Consider the following 27,672-nt stretch of genomic DNA (forward strand, 5'->3'; position numbering starts at 1 on the left):
TTGAGGAAGTGTCGGATTATGAGCACGTGAAGCTGGTGTGAGCCCAGGCTGAGCTGGCATCAGCCAGGGTTAAAAAGTGATCAAAGGCTCCAAGGAGAGGTAAGGCCAAGAAGACCTGAAGCGGTATCTGCAAGGGGTCTGATATGGGGCAGAAAGATGAAAACAGTCTGAAACACCTACGTGAAGCTTCTGGAAATGGCAAGGGACAAAGTCCTGGTCCAATGCCAGAGTGTGATCTAATCTTTTGGGTTTGAGACAAGGTCTCACGCTGTCACCCAGGCTGGAATACAGTGGTGCAATCACAGCGTCACAGCTCACTGCAGCCTCAACCTCCCCAGACTCAGGTGATCCTCCCGCCTCAGCCTCCCAAGTACCTGGGACTACAGGCATGCACCACCATGCCCAGCTAATTTTTTTTTTTGTAGAGATGGGGTTTCACCATTTGTCAAAGCTGTTCTTGAACTCCTGGGCTCAAGCAACTTGTCTGTCTCAGCCTCCCAAAGTGCTGGGATTGCAGACATGAGCCACCATGCCCAGATGTATGACTTAATCTTAACCAGTCTCTGCCCTTATCCTGCTTTTAAGCATCCTTCCTGATGTAAATAGATGAAAGCTATCCTAAGGGTTCAGCCCGATAAATCTTACATTCAGAGAAGAGATTTTCCCACAGTAGGGTTTTCCTACTACTTATATAACTACATTAAAATGACTAACATGAAATCATACCAAATGTGTATGAAATGTCTGGCTCCTCCCATTGTGTCACATTATACCCAATCCCCCAAAGAAGAGGGCAAGTGGCAAGTGTGGCCATGACTGGCCTAGTGACTAAGGAGGGGTAATCGCTGAACAGGCCAAGCATTTTGCTTACACACAGGTTTCTGTTGTGGTAACACTGGATGAGAAAGAAATTGAGCAAAGAAGCTTCTGTGCTCCTTACATGTGACTAAACACCAAGTCAGCCAATCTTCTCTGGAAAGGAATATGTAATATAACAAAATAATAAAGAGTAAAGATAAGAACAGCAGTTACCATGCACCGATTCTTACGATGATTTGCATTTCGTAAGTAAAATTTATTTTTTAGAACACAATAATTTTGTAGCTGTTTATATCCTCTAAAAAAAATAAAAAGGAAAAGGGTTTGTTTTAACGGAAATGTACATACATGTGTATGTATAAAACAAAACAACTCCAATCAAAACTTCCTATGCATTACAAATCCCATTGCCAAAGTTTTTTTTAAGAATTATAAGGAATCTGTAAGATTCCAGCTACATATTCCAGTCTGTCCCTGGATCTTGAAAATATAATTTAAAAGAAATTAGAAATATCTGGGTGCAGTTGCTCATGCCTATAATCCCAGCACTTTGGAAGGCTGAGAAAGGCCCAGGAGTTTGAGACTAGCCTGGGCAACATGGCGAAGCCCCACCTTTACAAAAAATACAAAAATAAGCAGTGCATGGTGGTACACACCTGTAGTCCCAGCTACTTGGGTGGCTGAGGTGGGAGGATCGCTTGAACCCGGAATGGCTGAGGCTGCAGTGAGCAATGATTGCACTACTGCACTCCACTCCAGCCTGGGCAACAGAGACCATGACTTAAAAAAAAAAAAAAAAAAGAAGAAGTTTTTAAAAATAAAATAGACATAGGCTGGGCACTTTGGGAAACCAAGATGGGAGGATCACTTGAGGCCAGGAGTTCGAGACCAGCCTGGGCAACCACAGCAGGACCCTGTCTCTAAAACAATAAAAAATAAAAATATAAAAAGTACATATATATATAAAGATTCCAGCTACATAAAAATTCAGAGATTCCGAAATTTAAATTTATACTTACAAGTAAAAACAAAAATAGTCTTGCTATCCTTTTCTCCCTGACAGTGACCACATTCTGTTGACATTAGAAATTTTAGTTTTCTATTTTTTTTTTTACCTAGGAATATTTTTAATTTTTTATTACATTACTGTGAACTTTCTGACAAATTCACAATCAAATAATTCCAACTTGTTCACAGCAAGCACAACAGTGATTTGTCAAAGCTTTCTTGCTTTTTCCAGGATCCATCAATAGACGCTTGTTTCTGACTCTTCTGTCCTCTTAATATCCTGGTAGACACATGGACTCCACAGCATCCATACATCTCTCATCCCTCCAGCACCTGAAACTCATTTGAGAGCTTTCAGTCAGGTGTGGTGACTCACGCCTGTAATTCCAGCACCTTGGGAGGCCAGAGCAGTGGATCACCTAAGGTCAAGAGTTCGAGACTACCCTGGCCAACATGGTGAAACCCCATCTCCACCAAAAATACAAAATTAGCCAGGTGTGGTGGCATATGCCTTTGATCCCAGCTACTCGGGAGGCTGAGGCAGGAGAATTGCTTGAACTCGGGAGGTGGAGGTTGCCGTGAACAGAGATCACACCACTGTACTCTAGCCTAGGCGACAGAGCAAGACTTTCTAAAATATCCCATATGACACCAAAATTCCATCTTGGTTCTTCAAATCCTGTTCTCACTGTTTATCCACAAATGCTTTCTATCAAAAGCACGAGAACAATCAGGTTTAGAACCAGAGAATCCTTGCCACCCTATCCCCAAAAGGAGAAGAAACACTTACATTTCTTGGCATTCTCAATCGGAACACTGAACTTATAGAATTACTTGCTCAAGATGTTTTAGTTAATGAAGCTTTGCACTTCAGAAAGACCACAAATAAATAAGCACCTACAGCAACCCAGGGATGGGGGAAAATGTTATAAATGTTCTACAATTGTGGTGAGTACCTCAGACAATTTTAATTAACCTGTGCTAGCACATTACCTAGATTAGAGATTCTCCAATTTTTTGGTATCAAAACCCCTTTACACTCTTAAATATTAGTGAAAGCAATAGCAGCTTTTGTTTATATGGGTTTTAGTCTATAGTTATTTTTGAATTAGGAACTAAAATGAGAAATTTTAAAAATTATTTTAGAGCCAGGCACAGTGGCTCACACCTGTAATCCCAGAACTCTGGGAGGCCAAGGAAGGAAGACTGCTTGAGCCCAGGAGTTAAAGGCTATAATAACCTATGATCACACCAATGAACTCCAGTTTAGGTGACAGGGTGAGATCTTGTCTCTAAAATGTGTCTGTGGGTGTATTTTATTTAAAAACAAGAGTCATTACATGTTAATATAAACAACATTCTTAAAAAAATAGACATTTAATGAGAAGAGTAGCATTTTACATTTTTGTAAAATAACGTATTAATCTGAACACTACATCAAGAATACTTGATATTTTATAAACGATGTCATGTCCACAATTAGGGAATTCACATGGCTACACTTCTTAATAAGCTAAAGAAAAAACTGAGAACATAACAGATTCAGAGTGCAGAGACTGACTGTCTAGAAAAGTAATGTGAGATCCAGCAATTCCACCGCTGGGTCTATACCCAAAAGAACTGAAAGCAGGGTCTTGGAGAGACACTTGCACACCCACGTTCACAGCGGCATTACTCATGAGAGGAGAAAGGTGGAAGTAGTCTAAGTGTCCATCGGCCAATGAATGGAGGGGCAGAATGTGGTTTCTTCATATAATGAAGTATTCCCTAACTCAACCTTAAAAAAGAAGGAAATTCTAACGTGCTATAACACGGATGAACCCTGAGGACATGCTAAGTGAAACAAGCCAAACACAAATAATAAATACGGTATGATTCCATTTACATGAGGTCCCTATAGTAGTCAAAATCATACAGACAGTAAAATAGTGGTTGCCCAGGCTTAGGAGTGGGAGGAATGGGGAACTCATATGTTATGAGCACAGAGTTTCAGTTTTTAAGATGAAGACTTCTGAAGATAGATAGAGCTATGGTTACACAACATCATGAATGTATTTAATACCACTGAACTGTATACCATATAAGTTTTTACTTAATTAAAAGTATATATAACACATAAAAATGGTTAAATGATTAATTTTGTTATGAGTATTTTACCACAAAAAAAGAAAAAAACCCTAAAGGAAACAAAAAGTAATGTGAGCCTCAAAACCCAGGGCCAAGGTCAGGAAAGGACATCTTTTGTGACTGACGCCAGGCAGAATGTACACCAAGGTTGAAAAGGAAAAGGCCTACAGGGGCCTGGCAAATCAGGTAAATGAAGGAGGGGAACAGAGAGGACAGAAAATCCAGCGTTGCCATATTTTCAGATTATTTAAGAAACACAATGAATGTGAATCCTCCTCATACAAAACCTCCTTATTTTTAAATGTTCAAACTTCAGGCCAAACAAAACATATCTATGGGGAAAATACGGACTATGCTGCCTGCATATGCAATCTCTAATCTATATATTATAAACAGAATTGTTTAATCTTCAGGAAGTTCTTCCCAATAGAAATTTATTCTACAGTATAATCCTAATGTTAGATCACTAGGAAACAATAAACTTAAAATATAACCTAGCTCTAGTTAATGGTTTAAAAAATAAAAATAAAATATAACCAATGAAACAGCATTGATACCAAAGGTTGGTGCCAAAAGCAAAACAAACGCTGGGGTGCTTTGGGAGACTAGAAAGGTTACAGTAATGCAAATGTCACCCTTCTGCACTGTCCAAGCAAGATAATCTATCTATCTAGTGGACAAGGACAGCCACTGCTAGAATACTGTACTCCATAGAGTAGAGTGGAGGAAGATGGCTCATTAGGCTCTATTGTCTTGAGAAGTACTCTTCAGAAAATCCAACTCCAAGACTTGCAAATCACCCTTCAAACTGCTAATTGAGGGTAATATCAAAATGGGGGCCTTTTAGAACAAGCACTCATAGAATCACTGCAATCAGTCAAGAGCCATAGTGCAGACCACCAAAGACTCAGGAAGAAACTCCAGGGCCCCCACTTTCTAGCAGCCACAGCCTGAGGGAAGGGAGTTTTCAAAACACACAGATAAAAGCAAAGCAGTACAAATACTAGAAAACAAAGTGGGACAAACACATAAAAGACATCACCTACATAGTGGCATTTCTCAATGAGTAGAAATAAATTCTCCAGATTCGAAAGACAGATTACAGGAAGCAGGAGCAGGCCTGAAGATCAGTCTGGTGGTGGTGGGTTCCAGAAACTGGTTAGAAGGCTACACTGCCATCTAAACATAAGGCAATGAGGTCCTTCACTTAGAGTAAGGTCAGAGAGAATGAAAAGGAATGCTGAGATGAAAATATTTTCAAGGAAAATAAACAAGGTTTGGTATTTGACTAAATAAGGATAATCTATTCTCTGTAATAAACTCACTTACTAATTCATCCACAGAACAGAACAAATGATCTGGCTTCTTCAACAACTGAGGAGCCAATAAACCAAAAACCGAATCACACAACCTCAAAGTGTAGACCACATCTCAATCCTATTCAAAACAAACTTCAAGGAAACAACTGAGCATTTAAACACTGACTGATAATTTGATGCCATCACCTCATTACATTTTTTTCCTCCTCCTCACACCTAAACATTGTTGATTGTTTAGATATGGTAACGGTATTGTGGTTATGCTTACAAATAATAAAAATACAATAAGACATCTGTGCGTAAAATGGGATCTCCTTCAAAATAATATGGGGAAGAAGACGGATGAAGCTGTAGCTATGACAGTATCAGCCGCGAGTTAATGGTTTTTAAGGGTGAGTGACAGGTGCATGGAGGTTCATTATACTATTCTGCCTAAATTGGCATATCTTTTAAATTCTCCATAACAAAAGTTTTTAAAAATTAAATTGCAAATAAAACTTTTACATACTCAATGATCTTTATATAAATTCTATTTCAATTTTCCTAAAAGTGAAACAAAAGGATTACTGATTTCTTTATACAGGTCAAAACATGAAGATAAAGATAGTCATTACTCTTAAAATTACGACCCATCCTATATAAATTTTTACTTAATTAAAAGTATATATAAATTAGGTTTGATAAAAGTAAAGCAAAGGTGAAATTTACCATCTATAAAATACCTATGCTTTTTAAAAGAACTCTGTAAAGGAAGTTTGAGGACTCCAGAGTTCTAAACTCTTCTTTGTAAAAGAAAACTTTCTCAAAAAAAAGTACAATGCTCAAAATTAAACAATCAAATCATTTCAAACTTGAGTGTGCAAAATCTAACCTTACAAGATCCACAATAGAGTAACTTAACTTCTTTTTCTGCTTTCCAGTTTTTTGTTTTGCTTTTTATTTTACTAGTATGCTTATAGATATATCATGCAAAAAAAAATGAATAACACCATAAATTTAATGAAAATAAGGATTGGTAAAGATTACCCTAACTCTTAGCTTGATACTTGGCATACTGTTGATGTTCAAATATTGAATGCATCAGAAAAAATTATAAACATGTTGTGATACAACAACTTCTGTGGTTGAATGGGCTTCTCATGTCACATTTCCTCAAGGAATACTGCTCCCTCCATCTTTAAAACAGAAATGTGGATTCTTACACAGTATCTAATTTTTATTAGTAATAACTCCTACCCTAGAGATTGAGAGAAAGAGCCCTTAAAAAAAAGTACTGTCAAATAAACTAAGCAAAATAAACTAAAAAAACTTCAATAGTAGGACCTGGTAGTTGCCTAAACCATGTTCATAATTAGATATTTTACTCAGTACATTATACGCAATCTGACCACTTTAGGTTGAATCCAGAACTCTAGAGAAATTCAAAACACGTTATTCCTATTATCCATAACTTAGTTAATCTAGAGCTAGTAACTAACCGTATACACAAACCCTGAGTACTCATTCTATCAAATGGTAGTAGTTCAAGCACAGAAGAGAGACTCTCTTTTCTTGTATTTTTAAAAAAGTGTATTCCTTCTTATTGTTGCACCAATAAAAATAGTAAAAGCATGAATGAAGTAGTATTTATATATGTTTAATGATAATGCTAAAATATCAAAATCTACAGTAGCAGTCTATTGTAATTTGTGTTTAGACAGCTTCACTAATAAGGCTATCAAACTATTTATTTTGGCAACCAGCTAGACTCTGCTGGTAAAACTTTGCAAAATTTGTACTTGCTGCAATTTTTGACTATCTGTTTCTATTAATTAAGCAATGATATGCATTCAACCACACATATTTTCTTATGTTTTTAGCTTTTAAGAATCTCCCTGATTCATTTTCACAAGTATATTGAATATAGTAAACAATCACAGTATTCTTTTTAAAAGGAAGGGTTGAGGAATCATATACAACTTCTAAGTACACAGAACCACACTCGCCCCACTGTACTCTAATATAATTAGCGGGACAGGCTCCCTGAGGAAGAGCCCCATTATGAAATTAAAACATACCACGTACTATTCTCCAGAGGAGCAGACTCTATTTGAGTAGAAATATTAGCATCGCTCAAGTCATTTGACAGCAGAGAGAACAAACGGGTCTATTGTGGGTACCATAATTACATTCTGCATGACTTCCTTCAATTAAAATCACTATTTAAATTAGCATCCATATAGCAGTAGAGAAATCTAAAAAGTATTATCTAATATGACCTAACGATGCCTTCCACTAATAAGGAATTAGTCTGACAATGACTTCATGTACGCCATAAGGCCCTCCCTGCTCAGTGGCATTATGCGATATAATCTCCAAGAGAAGTATACAGACATGGATCAACCTCACTTAATTCTGCACATATTTTAAGGGCTCCAATCTGTACATCTACCCGGGTCAGAGTACACTGAAGCTCCAAAGAAGGGATGGGTGTGCTTTGTTCCTATTAGGTACTCATTAATTGCCTAATGATGTTGACCAAATTGATGTCTAAAACAATCAGAAGGAACAAATAGATCTTTAATGACCTTACTAAAAAAGATGGTGCGATCAACATCTCAGTCTTCTCATATGACTGGCAGCTGTAACCTTTGCATTGTCTACTGTCCATTAGGTTAAGCATGACACATGGAGGATGGAGAGGGCAGCACCCTATTTTACTGTAAGACAACAACAGTCTCTGTGTATTTGTGCCACCTGTGGCTACTTCCGTCCATGTTGGATCTTGCCCACCTATCCTAAACAATGTGTCAGTCTGGGGGCAGTGGCTCATGCCTGTAATCCCAGGACTTTAGGAGGCTGAGGCGGGCGGATCACGAGATCAAGAGATCAAGACCATCCAGCCCAATGTGGTGAAACCCTGTTTCTACTAAAAATACAGCAATTAGCCAGCCATGGTGGAATGCGCCTGCAGTCCCAGCTACTCGGGAGGCTGAGGCAAGAGAATCACTTGAACCCGAGAGGCAGAGATTGCAGTGAGCAGAGATCATGCCACTGCACTCCTGCCTGGGCAACAGACTCTGTCTCAAAAAAAAAAGAGTAAGTCAACTCACAGAACACCAGGAAAATCAGTGTTCAGATTAATAAACCTCCAAATGCTTTCCACCTCCACAAGTTCTGGTCTTAAAATCTTACACTTGGGAGTGGCGAGGACAAATAAAGAATGAAAATTAGCCAGGCAGCGTGGCACATGCCTATAGTCCCAGCTACTGAGGAGGCTGAGATGGGAGGATCACTTGAGCCTGGGAGGTCGAGGCTACAGTGAGCAGTGATCGTACCACTACACTCCAGCCTGGGCAGCAGATTGAGACCCTGTCTCAAAAACACAGAAAACAAAAACAGACAGGAGAAACTCTAGGCTAATGTACTTAGCACTGCGTCAATGTGCACACCCCCCACATACATGTAATAGAAGACAGAGGGCTAAAGAAGAAAACGGACTCATACTTGACCAAGGAAGTGAAAAGTGCAGCCTACACAGAGGCTTTCTTTCCTTTCCGGTTTCTGTTCTGATGTTTAAAGCAGCCCCTCTGAGGAGGTATAGCTCCCTGTTTCAGTCTCTCAAAGAGCTAGAAGTATCCTAAAACAATGTTCATGGCACGCTTCCTTGAAATTCATCACAAACAAGACAAGCAGGGAAAGCCTATGTTCTGATTTTGTCTCAAAGGAACGAAAGAGAAACAGAAAACCTAATATTGCATGTTCTCGCTTAGAAGTGGGAGTTAAACACTGGGTACACATGGACACAAAGATGGGAGCAACAGACACTGGGACTCCAAAGGGGGGAAGGGAAGGAGGAGGCGGTAAGAGCTAAAGAATGCCCAGTGGGTACAATGTTCACTGTCTGGATGGCAGGATCAAGAAAAGCCCAAACCCCAACATCACACAATACCCTTGTTTTTTTTGTCCATTTTTTGTTTTGTTTTGTTTTGTTTTGAGACTGAGTCTCACTCTATCACCCAGGCTGGAGTGCAGTGGCACGATCTTGGCTCATTGCAACCTCCGCCTCCCGGGTTCAATCAATTCTTGTGCCTCAGCCTCTTGAGTAGTTGACATTACAGGTGCCGGCCACCACGCCCAGCTAATTTTTCTATTTTTAGTAGAGATAGTGTTTCACCACGTTGGCCAGGCTGGGTTTGAACTCTGACCTCAAGTGATCTGCCAGCCTTAGCCTTCCAAAGTGCTAGGACTACAGGCGTGAGCCACTGTGCCCAGCCACAGTATATCCTTGTAGCAAACCTGTACGTGTATCCCTGGAATCTAAAAGAAAAAAACAAAACACAAAAGAGAAAAAACAAAGAACAGGAAATATGATAAAATATCAAGTTTGAGCTTTCTTCCCCAAGATAAGTGAGTGATATTATTTTTAGCTCCTTTTAACACTGTTTTTGGTTTTTAAAAATCATGCATTATATTTTATAAGAACAGTCAACCTTCTTCGAGTCACCCATCTGGACTTTCACTAGAAAAAGGCATTCATGTACACATAATACTAGGCAAATAATTTACAAATATGCTTAGTGAAAATGTAAAGAAATACAAGGGAACGAAGAAGACCAAATTCAAGAAAGTGGTTAACTGTGGTGGAGAGGGAAAGGGTTAAAACCAGAAGGCAGTTCACATAGGTTTAAATTGTACTGGCAAGGATTTGTTAATCTGAGTGATAGGTACATAAACGCGTTTCGCTCTTTAGAACTTCTTGTATATCACATTTTTAAATTTTGCTCAAAGTTTTTAAAACCTTGTTTTAAAATAAGGAGGTACTGCTCAATAGAAAAGTATACTATAATCTAGTTCACCAGAACCCGGGGTTCTAAATCAGTAGCCAAGGGCTGAATCTGGCCAGGAGTGTTGGACAGCACTGTGTTTGGTTTTGCTTTTTCATTGTAATCTAAATGCCTTGAGGCAGGATATGTGCTCTTTAATTAGCCAGAGTTGCCACCATTTTCTTTACAGTAAATGAGAATCTTTTAAAAACTGGAAGTCTCACACATTGCTGGTGGGAATGTAAAACAGTGCAGCAGCTTTGGAAACCAGTTTGGCAATTCCTCAAAATGTTCAGAATACCGTTATCATATGATCCAGAAGCATTCCATAACTAGAAATGAATCTAAGAAAAATGAAAACGCATGTCCACACAAAGACTTGTACACAAGCTGCATTATCCACGAAGCCCTAAGAGTAGAAACAATCCAAATGGCCATCAACTGATCAATAGATCAACAACATGTGATACAACAGACTATTATTCCATCATAAAAAGCAATGCACTCTTGATAAATGCTACGAAATGGATAAACCTCAAGAACATGATGCTAAGCAAAAGAAGCCAATCACAGACGACCACATCATGTACAATTTCATTATTAGGAAATGTCCAGAACAGGCAAATCTCACATCTACAGAGAGAGAAAATGAATTAATTAACAGGGTGATAAAAATGACATGCAAGCAGATAGTGGTGCAGGCTGCACAACTCAGTGTCATAAAACCACTGAACAACTCATTTTAAAGGGGTGAACTGTACTGTATTACTATTACATCTCGATAAGTCTTTTAAAAAATAAACTAGGGGCATCTATTTGGTTCTTAGAAGCTTATAAACTGGATTAAATCCCTCAAATTGTGGTCTGAGGACTCTTGGGGGGGTTCCCCAGAGCTCTTCCGAGAGTCTGGAGGTCATGATTATTTTCATAACAATCCTAAGGCATTTGCCTTCCTCACTATGTTGACATTTGTACTGGTGGCACTAACATGATGGAGGGGAAACTGCTGGTGCCCTGGGCATGAAGACACCACAGCAAAGCAGTAGTCACTGTGTGCTTCATCACCACTCACCGCAGCAGGGGGAAAAAAAAAAAAAAAAAAAGAATGTCCTCCATAAAGTAGAAAGAATGATTATTCATTTTATTCAGTCTTGGCCCTTGAGTACATAGCTATTTAATATTATTGCAGTGAAATGCGAAGAAGATATGAGAAAAAGTATAAAAAGTCTGACTGTTTGAGTTGTGGGTTAAACTAGTCACTGTTGACAGAATGCCATTTTCACTTGAAACTGACAGTTCCTATGGGAAAATGCACTCCCTTTTCCAAACTCACCCATGCCTCAACTTTTATAACACAAATGATTCATACAGTGGAGGCTACCACTTTCCATGAGAAAATGCATCTTAATCCCTTTTAAGACAACTTTTTAAGTATACCAATTAACTTTCTAGTCAGAGTTGGCAACAAGGCCTGTTTGGTGGGTAGAAGAGACAAAGAAGCAAAGAAGTTAAAACTTAGCTTAAAAAACTATTTGCAGGGTGCGGTGGCTCATACCTGTAATCCCAGCACTTTGGGAGGCCAAGGCGGGCAGATCACGAGGTCAGGAGATCGAGACCATCGTGGCCAACATGGTGAAACCCCGTGTCTACTAAAAATACAAAAGTTAGCTGGGTGTGGTGGCGTGCACCTGTAATCCCAACTACTCGGGAGGCTGAGGCAGGAGAATTGCTTGAACCTGGGAGGCGGAGGTTGCAGCGAGCCAAGATCGCACCACTGCACTCCAGCCTGGCGTCTGGCACCAGAGCAAGACTCTGTCTCAGAAAGAAAGAAAGAAGAAAGAAAGAAGGAAAGAAGGAAAGAAGGAAAGAAAGAAAGAAAGAAACAAACAAACAAAGAAACAAAGAAAGAAACAAAGAAACAAACTATTTGCATTGTGCCACTGCACTTCAGCCTGGGTGAGAGAGAGACCCTGTCTCAAAAACAAACCTACAACAACAACAACAACAAAACCCCCAAACAAGAAACTACTTGCCCTACCATGGTCACAGGCATTAATGTTTTATTACAATCTCACTGGGGCTTCCAAACAAAAGTAAATAAATAAATTTCATTACAGGATAAAAGTTACTATAATAAGTTTTAAGATATAATGCAGGCCGGGCAGGGTGGCTCACGCCTGTAATCCAGCACTTTGGGAGGCCGAGGCAGGCAGATCACTTGAGGTCAGAGACCAGCCTGACCAACATGGAAAAACCTCATCTCTACTAAAAATACAAAATTAGCTGGGCTTGGTGGTGCATGCCTGTAATCCCAGCTACTGGGGAGGCTGAGGCAGGAGAATAGCTTGAACCTGGGAGGCAGAGGTTGCAGTGAGCTGAGATCACACCATTACATTCCAGCCTGGGCAACAAGAAACAGAAATTCCATCTCAAAAAAAAGAAAAAAGATATAATTCAAATAAAATAAGGCCTAAAGATTTATTTAGTTATTTAAAGAGAAGCAATTTAGCAATATATTGCTGACAATGATTTCGAAAATCCCAAGGACCAATCTAGAAAACTGATTGAGGGGAAGAAGATAAATCCAAAGATACTAGTTGTTCTAATAGTATAAGCAGTGTGGCTCTGCATGAGTAAATAAGTGATAAAATGTATCATGTGTATCCAGGATTCTACACAGAAGAACTAGACTGATCTGGCGGATTCAAGTATCTCAGTCACTAGAGTGTTCCAAGCAGTGGTGTGGAATAGGGAGAGTTCGTCATTTATCTTTTCCATATTTGACAAAAACGTGCCTTCATTCTTATTCTATGTTCACAGCAATGTTTTGACCTGGTTTTTCATTTAGTTGACACTAAGAAGGAGAAGAATAGATTGCCGAGATTAATGTTTTATTCACTGTAACCATAAAATCAGAGGTCCTGCCTGTCTCCTTAAGAGATGTTATGTTAGTCCCCAAGGCCGCACTCAACATTAAGCAAACTGAGTAAAATAAAGTTTCTGACCTCTCAAAGCTGAAATTTCTCTGTAACTAGGTAATTTCAATACTCAAGTATTGAATTGAATACACTTTGGCTTAAAAATGTAGTAACTGGCTGGGTGCGGTGGCTCATGCTTGTAATCTCAGCACTTTGGGAGGCTGAGGCAGGCGGATCACTTGAGGTTAGGAGTTTGAGTCCAGCCTAGTGAACATGGCAAAACCCCATCTCTACTAAAATTACAAAAAGCAGCTGGGCGTGGTGGCGGGTGCCTGTAATCCCAGCTACTCAGAAGGCTGAGGGAGGAGAATCTCTTGAACCTGGTAGAGGCAGGGACAGAGGTTGCTGTGAGCCAAGATCGCACCATTTCTCTCCAGCCTAGGCAACAGAGCAAGACTCAGTCTCAAAAAAAAAATGTTAATAACTGGCTGGGTGTGATGGCTCACACCTGTAATCTCAGCACTTTCGGAGGCTAAGGCAGGCGGATCACTTGAGGTCAGGACTTTGATTCCAGCCTGGCCAACACAGCAAAACGATGTCTCTACTTAAAAAAAAAAAAAAAAAAAAAAGGCAGCACAACAATTAGATTAGCCGGGCCTGGTGGTGCACACCTGTGGTCCGAGCTACTTGGGAGGCTGAGGTGGAAGGAGCGATTGAACAAGGCAGGCAGAGGTTACAGTGAGCAGAAATGGCGCCACTATACCCCAGCCTGGGCAACAGAGCAAGACCTGTCTCAAAAATAAAATAAAAATGTAGTAACTTAGCCGGGTGTGGTGGCTCACATCTGTAAACCCCAGCACTTTGGGAGGCCAAGGTGGGTGGATCACTTGAGGTCAGGAGTTCAAGAACAGCCCGGCAAACACAGCAAAATCCCATCTCTACTAAAAACACAAAAATTAGCCAGGTGTGGTGGTGCATGCTTGTAATTCCAGCTACTTAGGGGACTGAAACACTTGAATCTGGGAGGTAGAGATTGCAGTGAGCTGAGATTGTACCACTGTACTTCAGCATGGGCAACAGAAAGAAACTGTCTCAAAAAAAATAATAATAATAATAATTTTATGAAGTTATATTATAGCTCAATGAAGACAACATGGACTACAACTTAAATACAGGCCATAATAGTAACAGTAATAATAAAAGTAATAGCTCATGCATAGGGTTTACTGTGCACCAGGCATTATCATTTGACACATTTTAACTGGAATCCTCGTAACAATCTTATAGGCTGGCACTATAATATTCTCCCCTTAGCAAAGGAGTAAACTGAGGCAGAGGAGAATTAACTAACTTGACCAGGGTCACACATTAAATGGTGGAGGTGAGATTCAATCCAGGATGCCTGACTCTGAAGTCGGTGATCTTAATCTCTCATTGACCTTGTACTATGAATTTTCTGAATTTTAAATATCTTATGTTTCAAAACAGTTTTGAAATTCTATATGAAACAGACCAAAAATGCTTCCCAAATCTCCATGACTAAGCATTTAAACTTCAAGTGGCTTACCTATTTGTTTAAGCACGATTTCAAGAAGTTTTAGTAAACATCAAATCATCATGACATTTTCAGGAGTTTATGTAAAATTAATTAGAAAAATATATAAACCAATGTTTTAAAATTTATAAATGTTCACTTTTAAAGCATAACTTGAGTTATAAAGTATATATTTAAAACTAGACATGGTTTTACAGTAATAGAATCAGTTATTAGAAGAACAAGGATGCTATAGCTTTTAAAGGAAAAATATTAAATTGAGCCTCTCTGATGGTTCAAATCACTTTCATGTTAATTTCAAATCTCTGGCTCTCCAGTTACAAATATAGGTAATATAAAATCATACCTTGTTTTATGGATTAGTCTGTTATTCTACAAGCTAGGCAATAATTAACCTCATATCATTAATAAAATTCAGCTTTTAATTTATGCTTTTCTTCATTTTTTTCCCCAAATTTAATGAAGTCAACATATACCACCGTACTGCTATATTCCAAATTTCTATTTCCTCTTTTTACCTTGATATTAAATTAAAAGAAAAACTATTTCTGGCCAGGTACGGTTGTTCACACCTGTAATCCCAGCATTTTGGGATGCCAAAGCAGGCAGATCATTTGAGGTCAGCAGTTCGAGACCAGCTTGGCCAACATGGTGAAACTCTGTCTCTACTAAAAATACAAAAATTAGCTGGGCATGGTAGTGCATGCCTGTAATCCCAGCTACTCGGGAGGCTGAGGCATGATAATCACTTAAGCCCGGGAGGCGGAGGTTGCTGAGCCAAGATGGCATCCCTGCACTCCAGCCTGGGCAACAGAGTGAGACTCTGCCTCAAAAAGAAAAATAAAAAAGAAAAACTACTTCTCCTGACATAGTCTCTTGACATGCTAGTAACATTCTGTTTCTTATCTGGATGCCACTTACATAAGGAGCATGTTCACTATGAAAATTCATCAAGCTGTGTATTTTGCTGTATGTGTCTCTACATCAGTAACAACCTCCCCATATACAGAACACTTTGCAAGATCTTCTAAAAATCACTAACTAATTTGATCTTTGGAAAAATACCTTTGTGAGATATATAAGACAGGTTCAAAAAAATTAAAAATTTGCTACGATAACAACATGAAGGATTTGATTTCAGATTTCCTCACTCCAAATCCAGTGCTCTTTTCAACTCAATTAGACTCAACTCAAAAGAACATCTGCAGAGTGCCAATTACGGCACAGTTTCTAGAAAGATTTATGAAGTATCTACTTTGCACAAAGCCTCAAGTCAGACATCTTTCACCTGTCTCTACTTTCAGGGCCAGTACAGAAACATTTCTGATACAGCTGATCTCCATAAAAGTCAGCCTACCCGACTCTGACCCATTCTCTACATTGCCAATCAACAACTTTTCCTAATCCACCTAGATCCTCAATCATATTACTCAAAAACTATCAACAACAAACTCTTCCTGACAAAAAAACAGGCCAAACTTCCTGGTCTGCTCTCCAGGTCTCCTGTAATCTGATCCCAGCTCATTTACTGTCCTCCATTTACCAAGAAAACCAAAAATAATCTTTTCCTGCCCAAATTCATATTCTTCCCTTTCATTTTCTTCATACTACCATCCACATCTAGAACTGATGCTCAAATATTCATCCTCAGCCCCTGACAGGGTCTCTTTCCCCAAAGACATTAAAATGCACTGTACAGCTGGAACAAACAATCCAAAACAATCTATAATCATTAAATTAGGTAGGACAGATTATAGCTGACAGGTATTTAAAGAAAGAAATCACTGAGGGCTGCAGGCACACCTTCATGAAGATAGCACTTAAAATGGGCGCTTTGATAGTATTTGAACTGGCAGCAGTAAAAGCCAAAACTCATGCTAAGGAACCGATTAACATCCTACCTAATCCTCCTGCCAGCTGCACCTCCTTCAAGAAGGCTTCCTCAATTGCTTCTCAACTTAACACTCACTCTCCTCTCCGTGCTTCTAATACAATTACTACCTCTAATACTCATTCAGGCACCTTGTCTTCCTATATTATAGACTTCATCTCTTCACCTTGAGTTCAAGATCGCAGAAGACAGCGATATGTCTCTACAGGGTAGGTATCTGGTATCCGTTCAGTGCAACTTAATTCAGCAGCCACAGTTGCTTCCAGTGACTTCAACATCCACTGAGCACAGCACCATTTCTTAACTTACCGGGCATCTCCTTTGGAAAGATTCGTATTTACAGGATTAAGAATAACCTTGTTTGCATCCACATCCACCACACATTTGGTATGCAAGTCAATCTCTGCAGACAAAAAACAAGAAAAATAGTCATTTAAAAAAGTATTTCAGAAAAGACATTTGACAAAACTTCAAAACTCTTTCATAATGCAAACATTCAATGAAATAAGAATAAAACAAAAAAAAACTTCCTCCACCTGATAAGGAGCACCAAGAAAAACCCGCAGCTAACATCACACTTAACAGTGAAGGGCTGGGTGGCTTCCCACCCTACATCAGGAGTGAGACAAGGGTGTCTGCTACCCAATTTCTCCTCACTACTGTACTAGAAATTCTAGTCAGGGCAGTTAGGCAAGAAAAATTAACAACAGGCATCCAGACTGGAAAGGAAGAAGTAAATCCTAAGACAGAGAAAATCCTAAGGAATCCACTAAAAATCTGAAAATAAACAAGTTACACAGAATACAAGAATAATATACAAAAATCAGTTGTGTTGCTATATACCAGCAATGAAAAATCTGAAAATGAAATTAAGTAAACAATTTCATTTATAATAGCATCAAGAATATCAAAATACTTAGGAATAAATGTAAAAGAAATGCAAGACTTGTACACTGAAAATTCTGAAACATTGTTGAAAGAAAAGACTTCTGAGATATATCCCAATTAACGGGATTTAATCACTATACACACTGTATACATGTACCAAAACATCACATGTGGCCAGGTGCAGTGCCTCGCACCTGTAATCCCAGGTTTGAGAGGCTGAGGTGAGTGGATCATCTGAGGTCAGGAGTTCCAGACCAGCCTGGCCAACATGATGAAACCCAGTTTCTACTAAAAATACAAAAATCAGCTGGGAGTGGTGGTGGGTGCCTGTAATGCCAGCTACTCAGGAGGCTGAGACAGGAGAATCCCTTGAACCCAGGAGGCACAGGTTGCAGTGAGCTGAGATCATGCCACTGCACTCCAGCCTGGGAGACGGGCAAAACGTAGCAAAAAAAAAGAATAGAAAGAAAGAAAAGTATCACATGTACCCCAAAAATACGTACAACTATGATATATCAGTTTAAAAAAAAAAAAAAAACTTGTTTAAAAAATTGAAGACTTAAATAAACCGGAAGATATTGCATGTTCATGAACTGAAAGAAAATACTATTAAGATGACAATACTCCGCAAATAGATCTACAAGATTCAAGGCAACCCTATCAAAATCTCAACTAGCTTTTTTACCAAAATCAACAAAACAAGGTCTTACAATCTATATGGAAACGCAAAAGATTCAGAATAGATGAAAATCTTGAAAAAGAGGGCATAACTCTCCAATTTCAAAACTTACTACAAAGCCACAGTAATCAAGACAGTGTGGTACTTATATAAGGAAACACATATATAAATCAACAGAATAGAATTCATAGTCCAGAAATATATACTGTCACATTTATGGTCAACTGATTTTGACAAGGGTGCCAAGACAACCCACTGGAGAAAGAATCGTCTTTAACAAATGGTAGTGAGACACTGGATATCCACATGCAAAAGAATGAAGTTGGATCCCTACCTCACACCACATTCAAAACTCCAAACAGATCAAAGAACTAAATATAAGAACTAAAACCATAGAGTTATTAGAATACATAAGTATATATCCACATGGCTTTGGGTTAGGAAATGAACACCCAAAACACAGAAAACAACAAGATGAACCGGACCTCATCAAAATTAAAAACTCTGGGGCCAGACATGGTGGCTCATGCCTGTAATCCCAGAACTTCGGGAGGCTGGGATAGGAGGATCACCTAAGTCCAGGAGTTCAAGACCCTAGGCAACACAGTGAGATCCCCATCTCTAAAAACAAACAAACAAAAAAATTAGCCAGGTATGGTGGTACATGCCTATAGTTCCAACTACTGGGGAGGCTCAGGTAGGAGGATTCTTTGAGCCCAGGAGTTCAAGGTTGCAGTGACCTATGATTATACCACTGCACTTCAGCCTGGGTGAAAAAGATCCTGTCTCTAAAAACAACAAAAAAAAATTTTTAATTAAAAACTTGTGTGCTTCAAAGGACACCATCAACAGCGGAAAAGAGAATCAAAAAAGTATTTGCGAATTGTATATCTAATAAGGAACTTGCATCATAATATATAAAAAACCCTTACAACTCAATAAAAACACAAATAGGCCGGGTGCAATGGCTCATGCATGTAATCCCAACACTTTAAGAGGCCAAGTTGGGAAGATTGCTTCAGCAAAGGAGTTTGAGACCCGTCTAGGCAACACAGAGACACTGTCACTACAAAAAAAAAAAAAAAATTAATAACCAGGCATGGTGGTGGGAGCCTGTGGTCCCAGCTACTCAGGAGGTTGAGGAGGGAGGATGGCTTGGGGCAGAGAGGTCAAGGCTGCAGTGAGCTGTGATGGCACCCTGCACTCCAGCCTAGGTAACGGAGTAAGACCCTGTCTAAAAAAAAAAAAAAAAAAAAAAAGACAATCAAATTTTTAAATAGGCAAAGGAAGTGAATATATCTTTCCAAAACAGATACAAAAATGGCCAATGAGCATAAGAAAAGATGTTCTGTATCATTCAACATTGGAATGCAAATCAAAACCACAATGAAATACCACCTTGCACCCACTGGGATAATTATCATCAAAAAGACAGATCATCACAAGGGTTGGCAAGGATGTGGAGTAATTAGAACCCTCACACGTTACTGGTGAGAATGTAAAAGGGTGCAGTCACTTCGGAAAACAGTCCAGCAGCTCCTCAAAAAGTTAAACAGCGTTACCATCTGACCCAGCAATTTCACTCCTAGATACATATCCCAAAGAACACAAAACTCGTACACAAATGTTCACAGCACCATTATTTGGATACTCATCACAGCCAAAAAGTGGACAAAACCCAAACGTCTATCAACTGACAAACGGGTAAATGTGATATATCCCTAGTGCGGAAGACTACTGAGCAATAAAAAGGAATGAAGAACTGTATCAATCCATTTTCACAATGCGATAAAGACATACCAGAGACTGGCAATTTACAAAAGAAAGAGATTTAATGGACTCACAGTTCCACGTGGCTGGAGAGGCCTCACAATCATGACAGAAGGCAAAAGGCACACCTTAGATGGCAGAGAAGAGAAGGAGAGTCAAGTGAAAGGGGTTTCCCCTTATAAAACCAGCAGATCTTGTGAGACTTATTTACTACCACGAGAACAGTATGGGAAAAACTGACCCCATGATTCAATTATCTCCCACTTGGTCCCTCCCACAACACAAGGGAATTACGGGAGCTGTAATTCGAGATGGGATTTGGGTGGGGACACAGCCAAACTATATCAAAAACTGATACAAGCTATACAGTGAATGAAGCTAACACTAAGTAAAAAAAGCCAGTCATCAAAAAACATACATTGTATGATTCCACCTATATGAAATATCCAGAATAGGGATATCTATAGAGACAAAATAAATTAGTGTTGTCTAGGGCCAAGGAGTGACTGCTAACAGGTACAGTTTTCTTTCACGGGTGATGAAAATGTTCTGAAATTGATTGTGCTGATGGCTGTACACTGTGAGCATACTGAAAACACTGAATTGGTTGACTTGTATGGGGAGTGAATTCTGTCTACATACAGCTGTTTTTAAAAAGTACAGGCCATGGCCTGTTTATGTTCTCTTATGTTTATATTCTTATATTTTTCTGACCCAAAGTGTGAAGCTGTTTCTGTTTGTCTTATCTCCACTATAAAAAGATAAGCTCTTCTGGGCACGGTGGCTCACGCTTGTAATCCCATCACTTTGGGAGGCCAAGATGGGTAGATCACTTGAGGTCAGGAGTTCGGGACCAGCTTGGCCAACATGGTGAAACTCCATCTCTACTAAAAATACAAAAAATTAGCCGGGCGTGGTGGCACAGGCCTGTAGTCCCAGCTACTCGGGAGGCTGAGGCAGGAGAATCACTTGAACCCGGGAGGCAGAGGTTGCAGTGAGCAAAGATGATGCCACTACACTCCAGCCTGGGTGACAGAGTGAGATTCTGTCTTTAAGGAAAAAAAAAAAAGAGAAGTTCTAAAGGAAGGAAAATACCATGTAAGAGTTATTCTATATTTCCTAAAGAACCTTGGCCAAATGTCAATGTCATATTCATTATAACTTAAGAGTGTTTCCACTGTCAAGAAAGGTTATTGTTTTTTCCACTTTAACTCATATAATTAAGCCAAATGCAAAAAAGCAAAACAAAACAAAAACTTCCTGCCCTGTGCTGGCCGAAACTTAACTTTTCTCATATCAGTTATTTTACATTTATTCTTAAATACGTAATCAAGAAGTACTAAGTAGCTAGTGGTCTTTCTTTTAGCCAATACATTTTCAAGCAAATAGCAAAGAGAATCAAAAGGAAAACTTTAGAGCTATATAACCCAAAAAAGACAAATCTGTTCTATTGTGGTCAACTAGCATTAAAGTCTATTTCTAATGTTTTGTGTTTAAATCCACTCTAGACTAGCACAGAAATGCTACAAGAAAGTCTCAGCCACACTGCAACAACTTTTCAAACATGCAATTTTACCTCTTCACTTCCTCAGGCCCAGAGGTCCAAGAGAGTTTCTTAAAACCACTGCTTAATGGAACCAGACCGTATTGTATCGGCTGGCTCCTCATGGTCAAATCTATATCACACACAAGCGCATTATCAACTCCTGGGAAATCTACTGTGACTCACCACCCACCACAAAGTTAGTCATTAGTTTGTTGCAAGAACATTTGGTCCACGTAGAAGAACTGCAAGTGTAGTTCTCATACAGAATACATCTAGAATGCAGGCCTGAAAAAAATGGCTGCTTAATCAAACATTTCCCCCACAATAGTGCAGTTCCTTCATTTCAAATTATCTTGAATTAAGAAGGAAGCCAAATGCTGTCCTTCAGTATTCACGTTTCCTTCCTCTCCTCTTAACTGCTTCTCCCTCTGCCACCCCCTACCATGTATGTCATCAGATAAAACAAACAACTTGGAAGAATTAAAGGGTATGATTAAGTAACCAACCCCTGGAAAATCCAATATAATACAAAAAAATCATTTCATAACTGATACATCAAACATAAACTCATTTTATCCTAGAGACAGCAACTTACAAATGTCCCCTACGTCTAACACCCATCAAAGGTGGCCTTTAATATGTAAAGAACTATCTTCACTATTTCACTCAATCTGTTTTGTTAAATAAAATTCCCACTCCAACCCTGCTGATTGAAAGCTATCAAGAGAAGGCTTTTCAAAGGACTGTTGAGAATACGTATACGAGCACAACATCCAGGACACACACCCAAACAAACGCAGTGAGATTTGAAGCAAGTTCAAGGGTCAGATATATGAAAAGCATTTTAATATGAAATACATTTTAATATAAAATGCTATAGCTAGTGTACCATCAAATGTTACTAGTCGGTTGAATTAAACTGTATTACTACAGATTTTAAATATGACATATTCACCACTGAAAACTTCTTGCTGATAAAGTGCTTAGAAAGCAAAGTAGTGGCATAGGCAACGTGGTGAAACCACGTCCCTACAAAAAAATACAATAATTAGCCGGGCGTGGTGGTGGATGCTTGTAACGCCAACTACTCGGGAGGCTGAGACAAGAGAATCACTTGAACCCAAGAGGCAGAGGTTGCAGTGAGCCAAGATCATGACACTACACTCCAGCCTGGATGACGGAGTCCCTGTCGGGGGTTTAAAAAAAAAAAAGAATGCAAAGCAGTGATTAAATAGCAGTTACAAATTTAAGCCTTAAATTTAGTCTGGAAAAACAAAAAAACACCTACCAAAAATCCAAAAGATAAACACCTTCTCTTGGTTTAGAATACTACTCAATTAAAAAGAGCCTAGCTGCTATGCACTGCCTTTGTAAAAACAGCACTAAAGTGTACCCGTGTTCACAGCAGCATTATTACAATAGCTAAAATGCAGAAGCAACTCAAGCACCCAACGACAAATGAACAAGTAAACAAAATGTATATACATACAGTGGCAAAGCAGTCAGCCTTAAAAAGGAAGGAAATTCTGACGTGCCATAACACGAATGAACCTTGAAGACATCATGCTAAGTGAAATAAGCAAGTCACGAAAGGACTAAGATTTCACTTATATGAGGTACCTAGAGTAGTCAAATTCAGAGACACAATGTAGAATGAGAGTTACCAGGGGTTGGGGGAAAATGGGAAAGGGGAGTTGTTAATTAATGGAGATGGAGTTTCAGTTTTACAAGATGAAAAAAGTTCTGTGACTAGATGGTAGTGACGGTGATACAACAATGTGAAATGTACTCAATGCTACTGAACTGTGCACTTAAAAGGCTAAAATAGTAAACAGTATATTGTATTTCACAATAAAAAATACAGAACTCAATACTCATTATAAGTAACACATGAACAACAGTTCATAGTGAAGTCTGAAATAACGAGATTATAATTTAATTAGTACTATGTCTAAAAAGCAATTAAAAACCAGAGTTATCTTAAAGTAGTACTGTAAATTTATTTCATGACTAATCAAGCTTTACAGAATTCAGAACCACGAATGCTTTGACGTACCCATGAGCCAGGAAAGGAAAGGAAAAAAGAAAAAGAAAAGGAAAAAGGGAAAAGGAAAAAGGGAAGGAAGAGGAAGGGAGGAGAAGGGAGGGGAGGGGAGGGGAAGGGGAAGAGAAAGAGAAGGGAGGTGGGCAAGGAAGGAAAGAAAGGAAGAAATTAATTTATTCCACCAACATTAACGATCCTGTATTATTTCCCAAACAAGATTCCTTTCCAGGGCAAATTTCCCACAAGGAATATTAAAATATCAACAGTTGACAACTCAGTTTATTCAGCCAGCATATTAGTCACCTTGTAAAAGTGAACAATAATTTAAAACAAGTCTTTCTTAGATGTACACATCAGCTATGGTTCGCACCCCAATGACATCATAGTAAAATATGGGCAGGGCCTGGGAGACTCCCTTTACATAACTCATGTTCCATCTGGGGAAATGCATCATTCTCAGTCTGAACAAAATAATTCTGAGTTGCCTACTTAGTAATCTGCTTTTCTAATTCTCTAGAAAATTATGAATAATTTCCAAACCAAATCTACTATCCAGAAACATAGGTGTACCTCCCTTTACCTACCAGTCGTGTTTCTAAATATCTAACTATAGCTTACTCTTAAATTCACTTGGGTTCATTTTATAAAGATAGATAATAAATTATTTGTAAGATTTACTTATTCAACTGCAAACTTTGCATGACATTTATGATCCTATTTTCAACCAATTAGTGTCACATACCCAATACTGTTCCACGTCTACTCGTGTTCATAAATAAAATATTCGGAGAGAGATCCAAGATGGCTGATGATTAGCAGCTCGGGCACGTACCTCCCAGTGAAAGCGCAAAGAACGAGAGGACGCCACACTTTCAGACGAGTATTAGTTGCTCACGGACCACGAGATTCCCAGTGGAGGAGCTCCACGGGTCGCCAGGGCGACTCTTGTGGCCGGCGTGGCGGTTTTGCTGGTGCCTTAGCACGCCAGTTCTTGGTGCAGAGTCCGGAGATTCCCGGGCAGAAAAGCACCATCAATCTTAACACCGCTCTTTTGGCCGGCTCAGTGGATTGCTCAGATTTCGGCGCAGGGAATCAACAAGTTGGACGTCAGAGACCCAGTTAGAAAGTCGGTAATTATAAAGACGACAGACGGACAAATATATAATGAAGGGAAGAAACCAGCGTAAAAAGGTAGAGAATACTCAAAATCAGAATGCCTCTCCCTCTACAGGGGATCGCAATTCCTCATCAGTAACGGAACAAGGCTTAATAGATTACACGGGTGTTCCAATAACAGAAGCAGGTTTCCAAACGTGGGTGATAAGAAACTTCTGTGAATTAAAAGAACTTATTCTAACCCAATGCAAAGAAACTAAGAACCTTGAAAAAAGGTTTGACGAAATGTTAATGAGAATGGACAATTTAGAGAAGAATATAAGTGAATTGATGGAGCTGAAAAACACAACACGAGAACTTCGCGAAGCATGCACAAGTTTAAACAGTCGAATTGATCAAGCAGAAGGAAGGATATCAGAAGTCGAGGACCAGCTCAATGAAATGAAACGAGAAGACAAGAATGCAGAAAAAAGGATGAAAAGGAATGAGCAAAGTCTCCAGGAAATATGGGACTATGTGAAAAGACCTAATTTACGTTTGGTAGGTGTACCTGAATGTGATGAAGAGAATGAATCCAAGTTGGAAAATACTCTTCAGGATATCATTCAGGAAAATTTTCCCAACCTGGCAAGGCAGGGTAATATTCAACTCCAGGTAATACAGAGAACACCACAAAGATATTCTTCAAGAAGACCAACCCCAAGGCACATAATTGCCAGATTTATTAGGGTTGAAATGAAGGAGAAAATACTAAGGGCAGCTAGAGAGAAAGTTCAGGTTACCCATAAAGGGAAACCTATCAGACTTACAGCAGATCTCTCAGCAGAAACCCTACAAGCCAGAAAAGAGTGGGGACCAATATTTAACATCCTTAAAGAAAAGAACTTTCAACCCAGAATTTCCTATCCAGCCAAACTAAGCTTTATGTGCGAAGGAAAAATTAAATCTTTTGCGAACAAACAAGTACTTAGAGAGTTCACCACCACCAGGCCTGCTTTACAAGAGCTTCTGAAAGAAGCACTATACATATAAAGGAACAACCAATATCAGCCTTTCCAAAAATATATCAAAAAGCAAAGAACTTTAACACAATAAAAAATTCACATCAACTAATGGGCAAAACAGCCAGCTAGCATCAAATGCTGGTATTAAACTTATATATATTTTAATTGGATAAAAAGCCAAAACCCATCGGTATGCTGCATCCGGGCCCATCTTACATGAAACAATACACAAAGACTCAGAGAGAAGGAGGAAGATTTACCAATTGAACAGAGAGTAAAAATAAACTAATAAACAAAAAGCAGGAGATGCAATTCTCACCTCTGATAAAGTAGACTTTAAAGCAACAAAGATCAAAAGAGGCGAGGAATGACATTACATAATGGCAAAAGGATCAATGCAACAAGAAGAGCTAACGATTCTATAGATCAACGAGATAGAAAATTAACAAGGATATTCAGAACTTGAACTCAGACCCGGAACAAGTAAACTTAATAAATATTTATAGTACTCTCCACTTCAAATACACAAAACATACATTACCACCTCACACCTATTCCAAAGGTGACTATATAATTGGAAGTAAATCACTCCTCAGTAATCGCATAGCATTTCATAGGTTTAAATTAAATATTGGTTGGCTGTTTGTTTGTTATCTTCTTCCCTTATTCCTTCCTGACTACATCATTAAGTATAATTATCAGTATAAAAGAGGTTTTCAATACCCATTACTAAATTGCATTCTAGCCTGGGCAAGAAAGCAATACTCCCATTCTCTCTCCCTCTTTCTTTTCCTTCTCCCTCCTCCCCATTCTCTCTCTCTCTTTCTCTTCCTTTTTTCTCCTTCCTATTCTCTCTCTCTTTCTCTTAAAAAAAAATAAATAAAATAAAATAAAATAAAATAAAATATTCACCAATGATATTTATGTAGGAAGGACTTGTTTTCCCAATTGGAATGTAATATTTAATGGCATAGCAAGAAACACTACTTCTACTACTTTGTTCTAGTTATAAGTTACTTGGGATCCCCTTTTATATTGAGATCTGCTGACCCTGAGAGAAAAAGAATTACATGATACCATACAAGTAAAAAGTAAACTGAAAATCTTTTGTTTTCTCAAAAGAGATATGTAAACTATCCTAATCACTACGTTTATATTGTTACTAGTAAACATGAAAATGTATTCGATAAATAAAAGATTAAAATACAACTGAACTCTAAAATGGCTGAAGTAAGAATGAGATGCCAGGTTAGGAGAGGAGACATGATAGTGTGAAAATAATTAAAATAATCCCCCAGCTACTTGGGAGTCTGAAGCAGGAGGATCACTTGAGGCCAGGAATTAATAACTAGCCTGAGCAACACAGCAAGACCCTGTCCCTAAAACAAATAAAAAAAAAAAAATTAGCAAGGTATAATGGCATGCACCTGTAGCGCAGCTTCTCAGGAGGCTGAGATGGAAGGATCATTTGAGCCCAGGAGTTACAGGCTGTGATGAGCTATGACTGTGCTACTGCACTCCAGCATGGGCAACAGAGCAAGACCCCGTATCTAAAAACACATAAAATAATCCTATGTGACCAAAACCATAAAATGTTCATACATGGCCGGGCGCAGTGCCTCACACCTGTAATCCCAGCACTTTGGGAGGCTGAGTCGGGCAGATCACAAGGTCAGGAGTTTGAGACCAGCCTAGTCAAGATGGTGAAACCCTGTCTCTACTAAAAATATAAATTTAGCTGGGTGCAGTGGCAGGTGCCTGTAATCCCAGTTACATGGGAGGCTGAGGCAGGACAATGGCTTGAACCCAGGAGGCGGAGGTTGCAGGGGGCCGAGATCGCGCCACTGCACTCTAGCCTGGGCAACAGAGCAAGACTCCATCTAAAAAAAAAAAAAAAGTTCATACTCAAGAAATGAATCAGCAAGAAACAAATCAGTGCAGTGGTAATCCTAGCACTTTGGGAGGCTGAGGTGGAAAGACAGCCTGAGCCCCGGAATTCAAGGCTGTAGCGAGCTATGATCGCACCACTGCACTTCAGTCTGGGCAACAGAATGAAACTCCCATCTCTAAATAAATAAATAAACAGTTTAAAAAAGAAACCAGACAACCTCAGAGGACTAAGAAACAGGTATTTTAAAAACTCACAAGGCACCTGGCCAACATAGTGAAACCCATCTCTACTA

The 27,672-nt window shown here is 39.0% G+C and overlaps 1 protein-coding gene across 2 annotated transcripts in view; it reads right to left on the reverse strand.

Moving 5' to 3' along the window:
• The window catches only part of KIF13B (kinesin family member 13B), a 194,428-nt gene that overhangs the window by 157,325 nt on the left and 9,431 nt on the right, over positions 1-27,672 (reverse strand). For both annotated transcript variants that reach the window (XM_021665164.2, XM_064368766.1), the window contains exon 2: positions 16,752-16,845. In XM_021665164.2, coding sequence (XP_021520839.2) covers positions 16,752-16,845 — 94 coding nt within the window. The remainder of the gene's footprint in view (positions 1-16,751; positions 16,846-27,672) is intronic.

The sequence above is a fragment of the Aotus nancymaae genome, unplaced genomic scaffold, assembly GCF_030222135.1.
Source record: "Aotus nancymaae isolate 86718 unplaced genomic scaffold, 86718_ANA_hifiasm-v0.15.2.pri h1tg000079l, whole genome shotgun sequence".
Classification (NCBI taxonomy): domain Eukaryota; kingdom Metazoa; phylum Chordata; class Mammalia; order Primates; family Aotidae; genus Aotus; species Aotus nancymaae.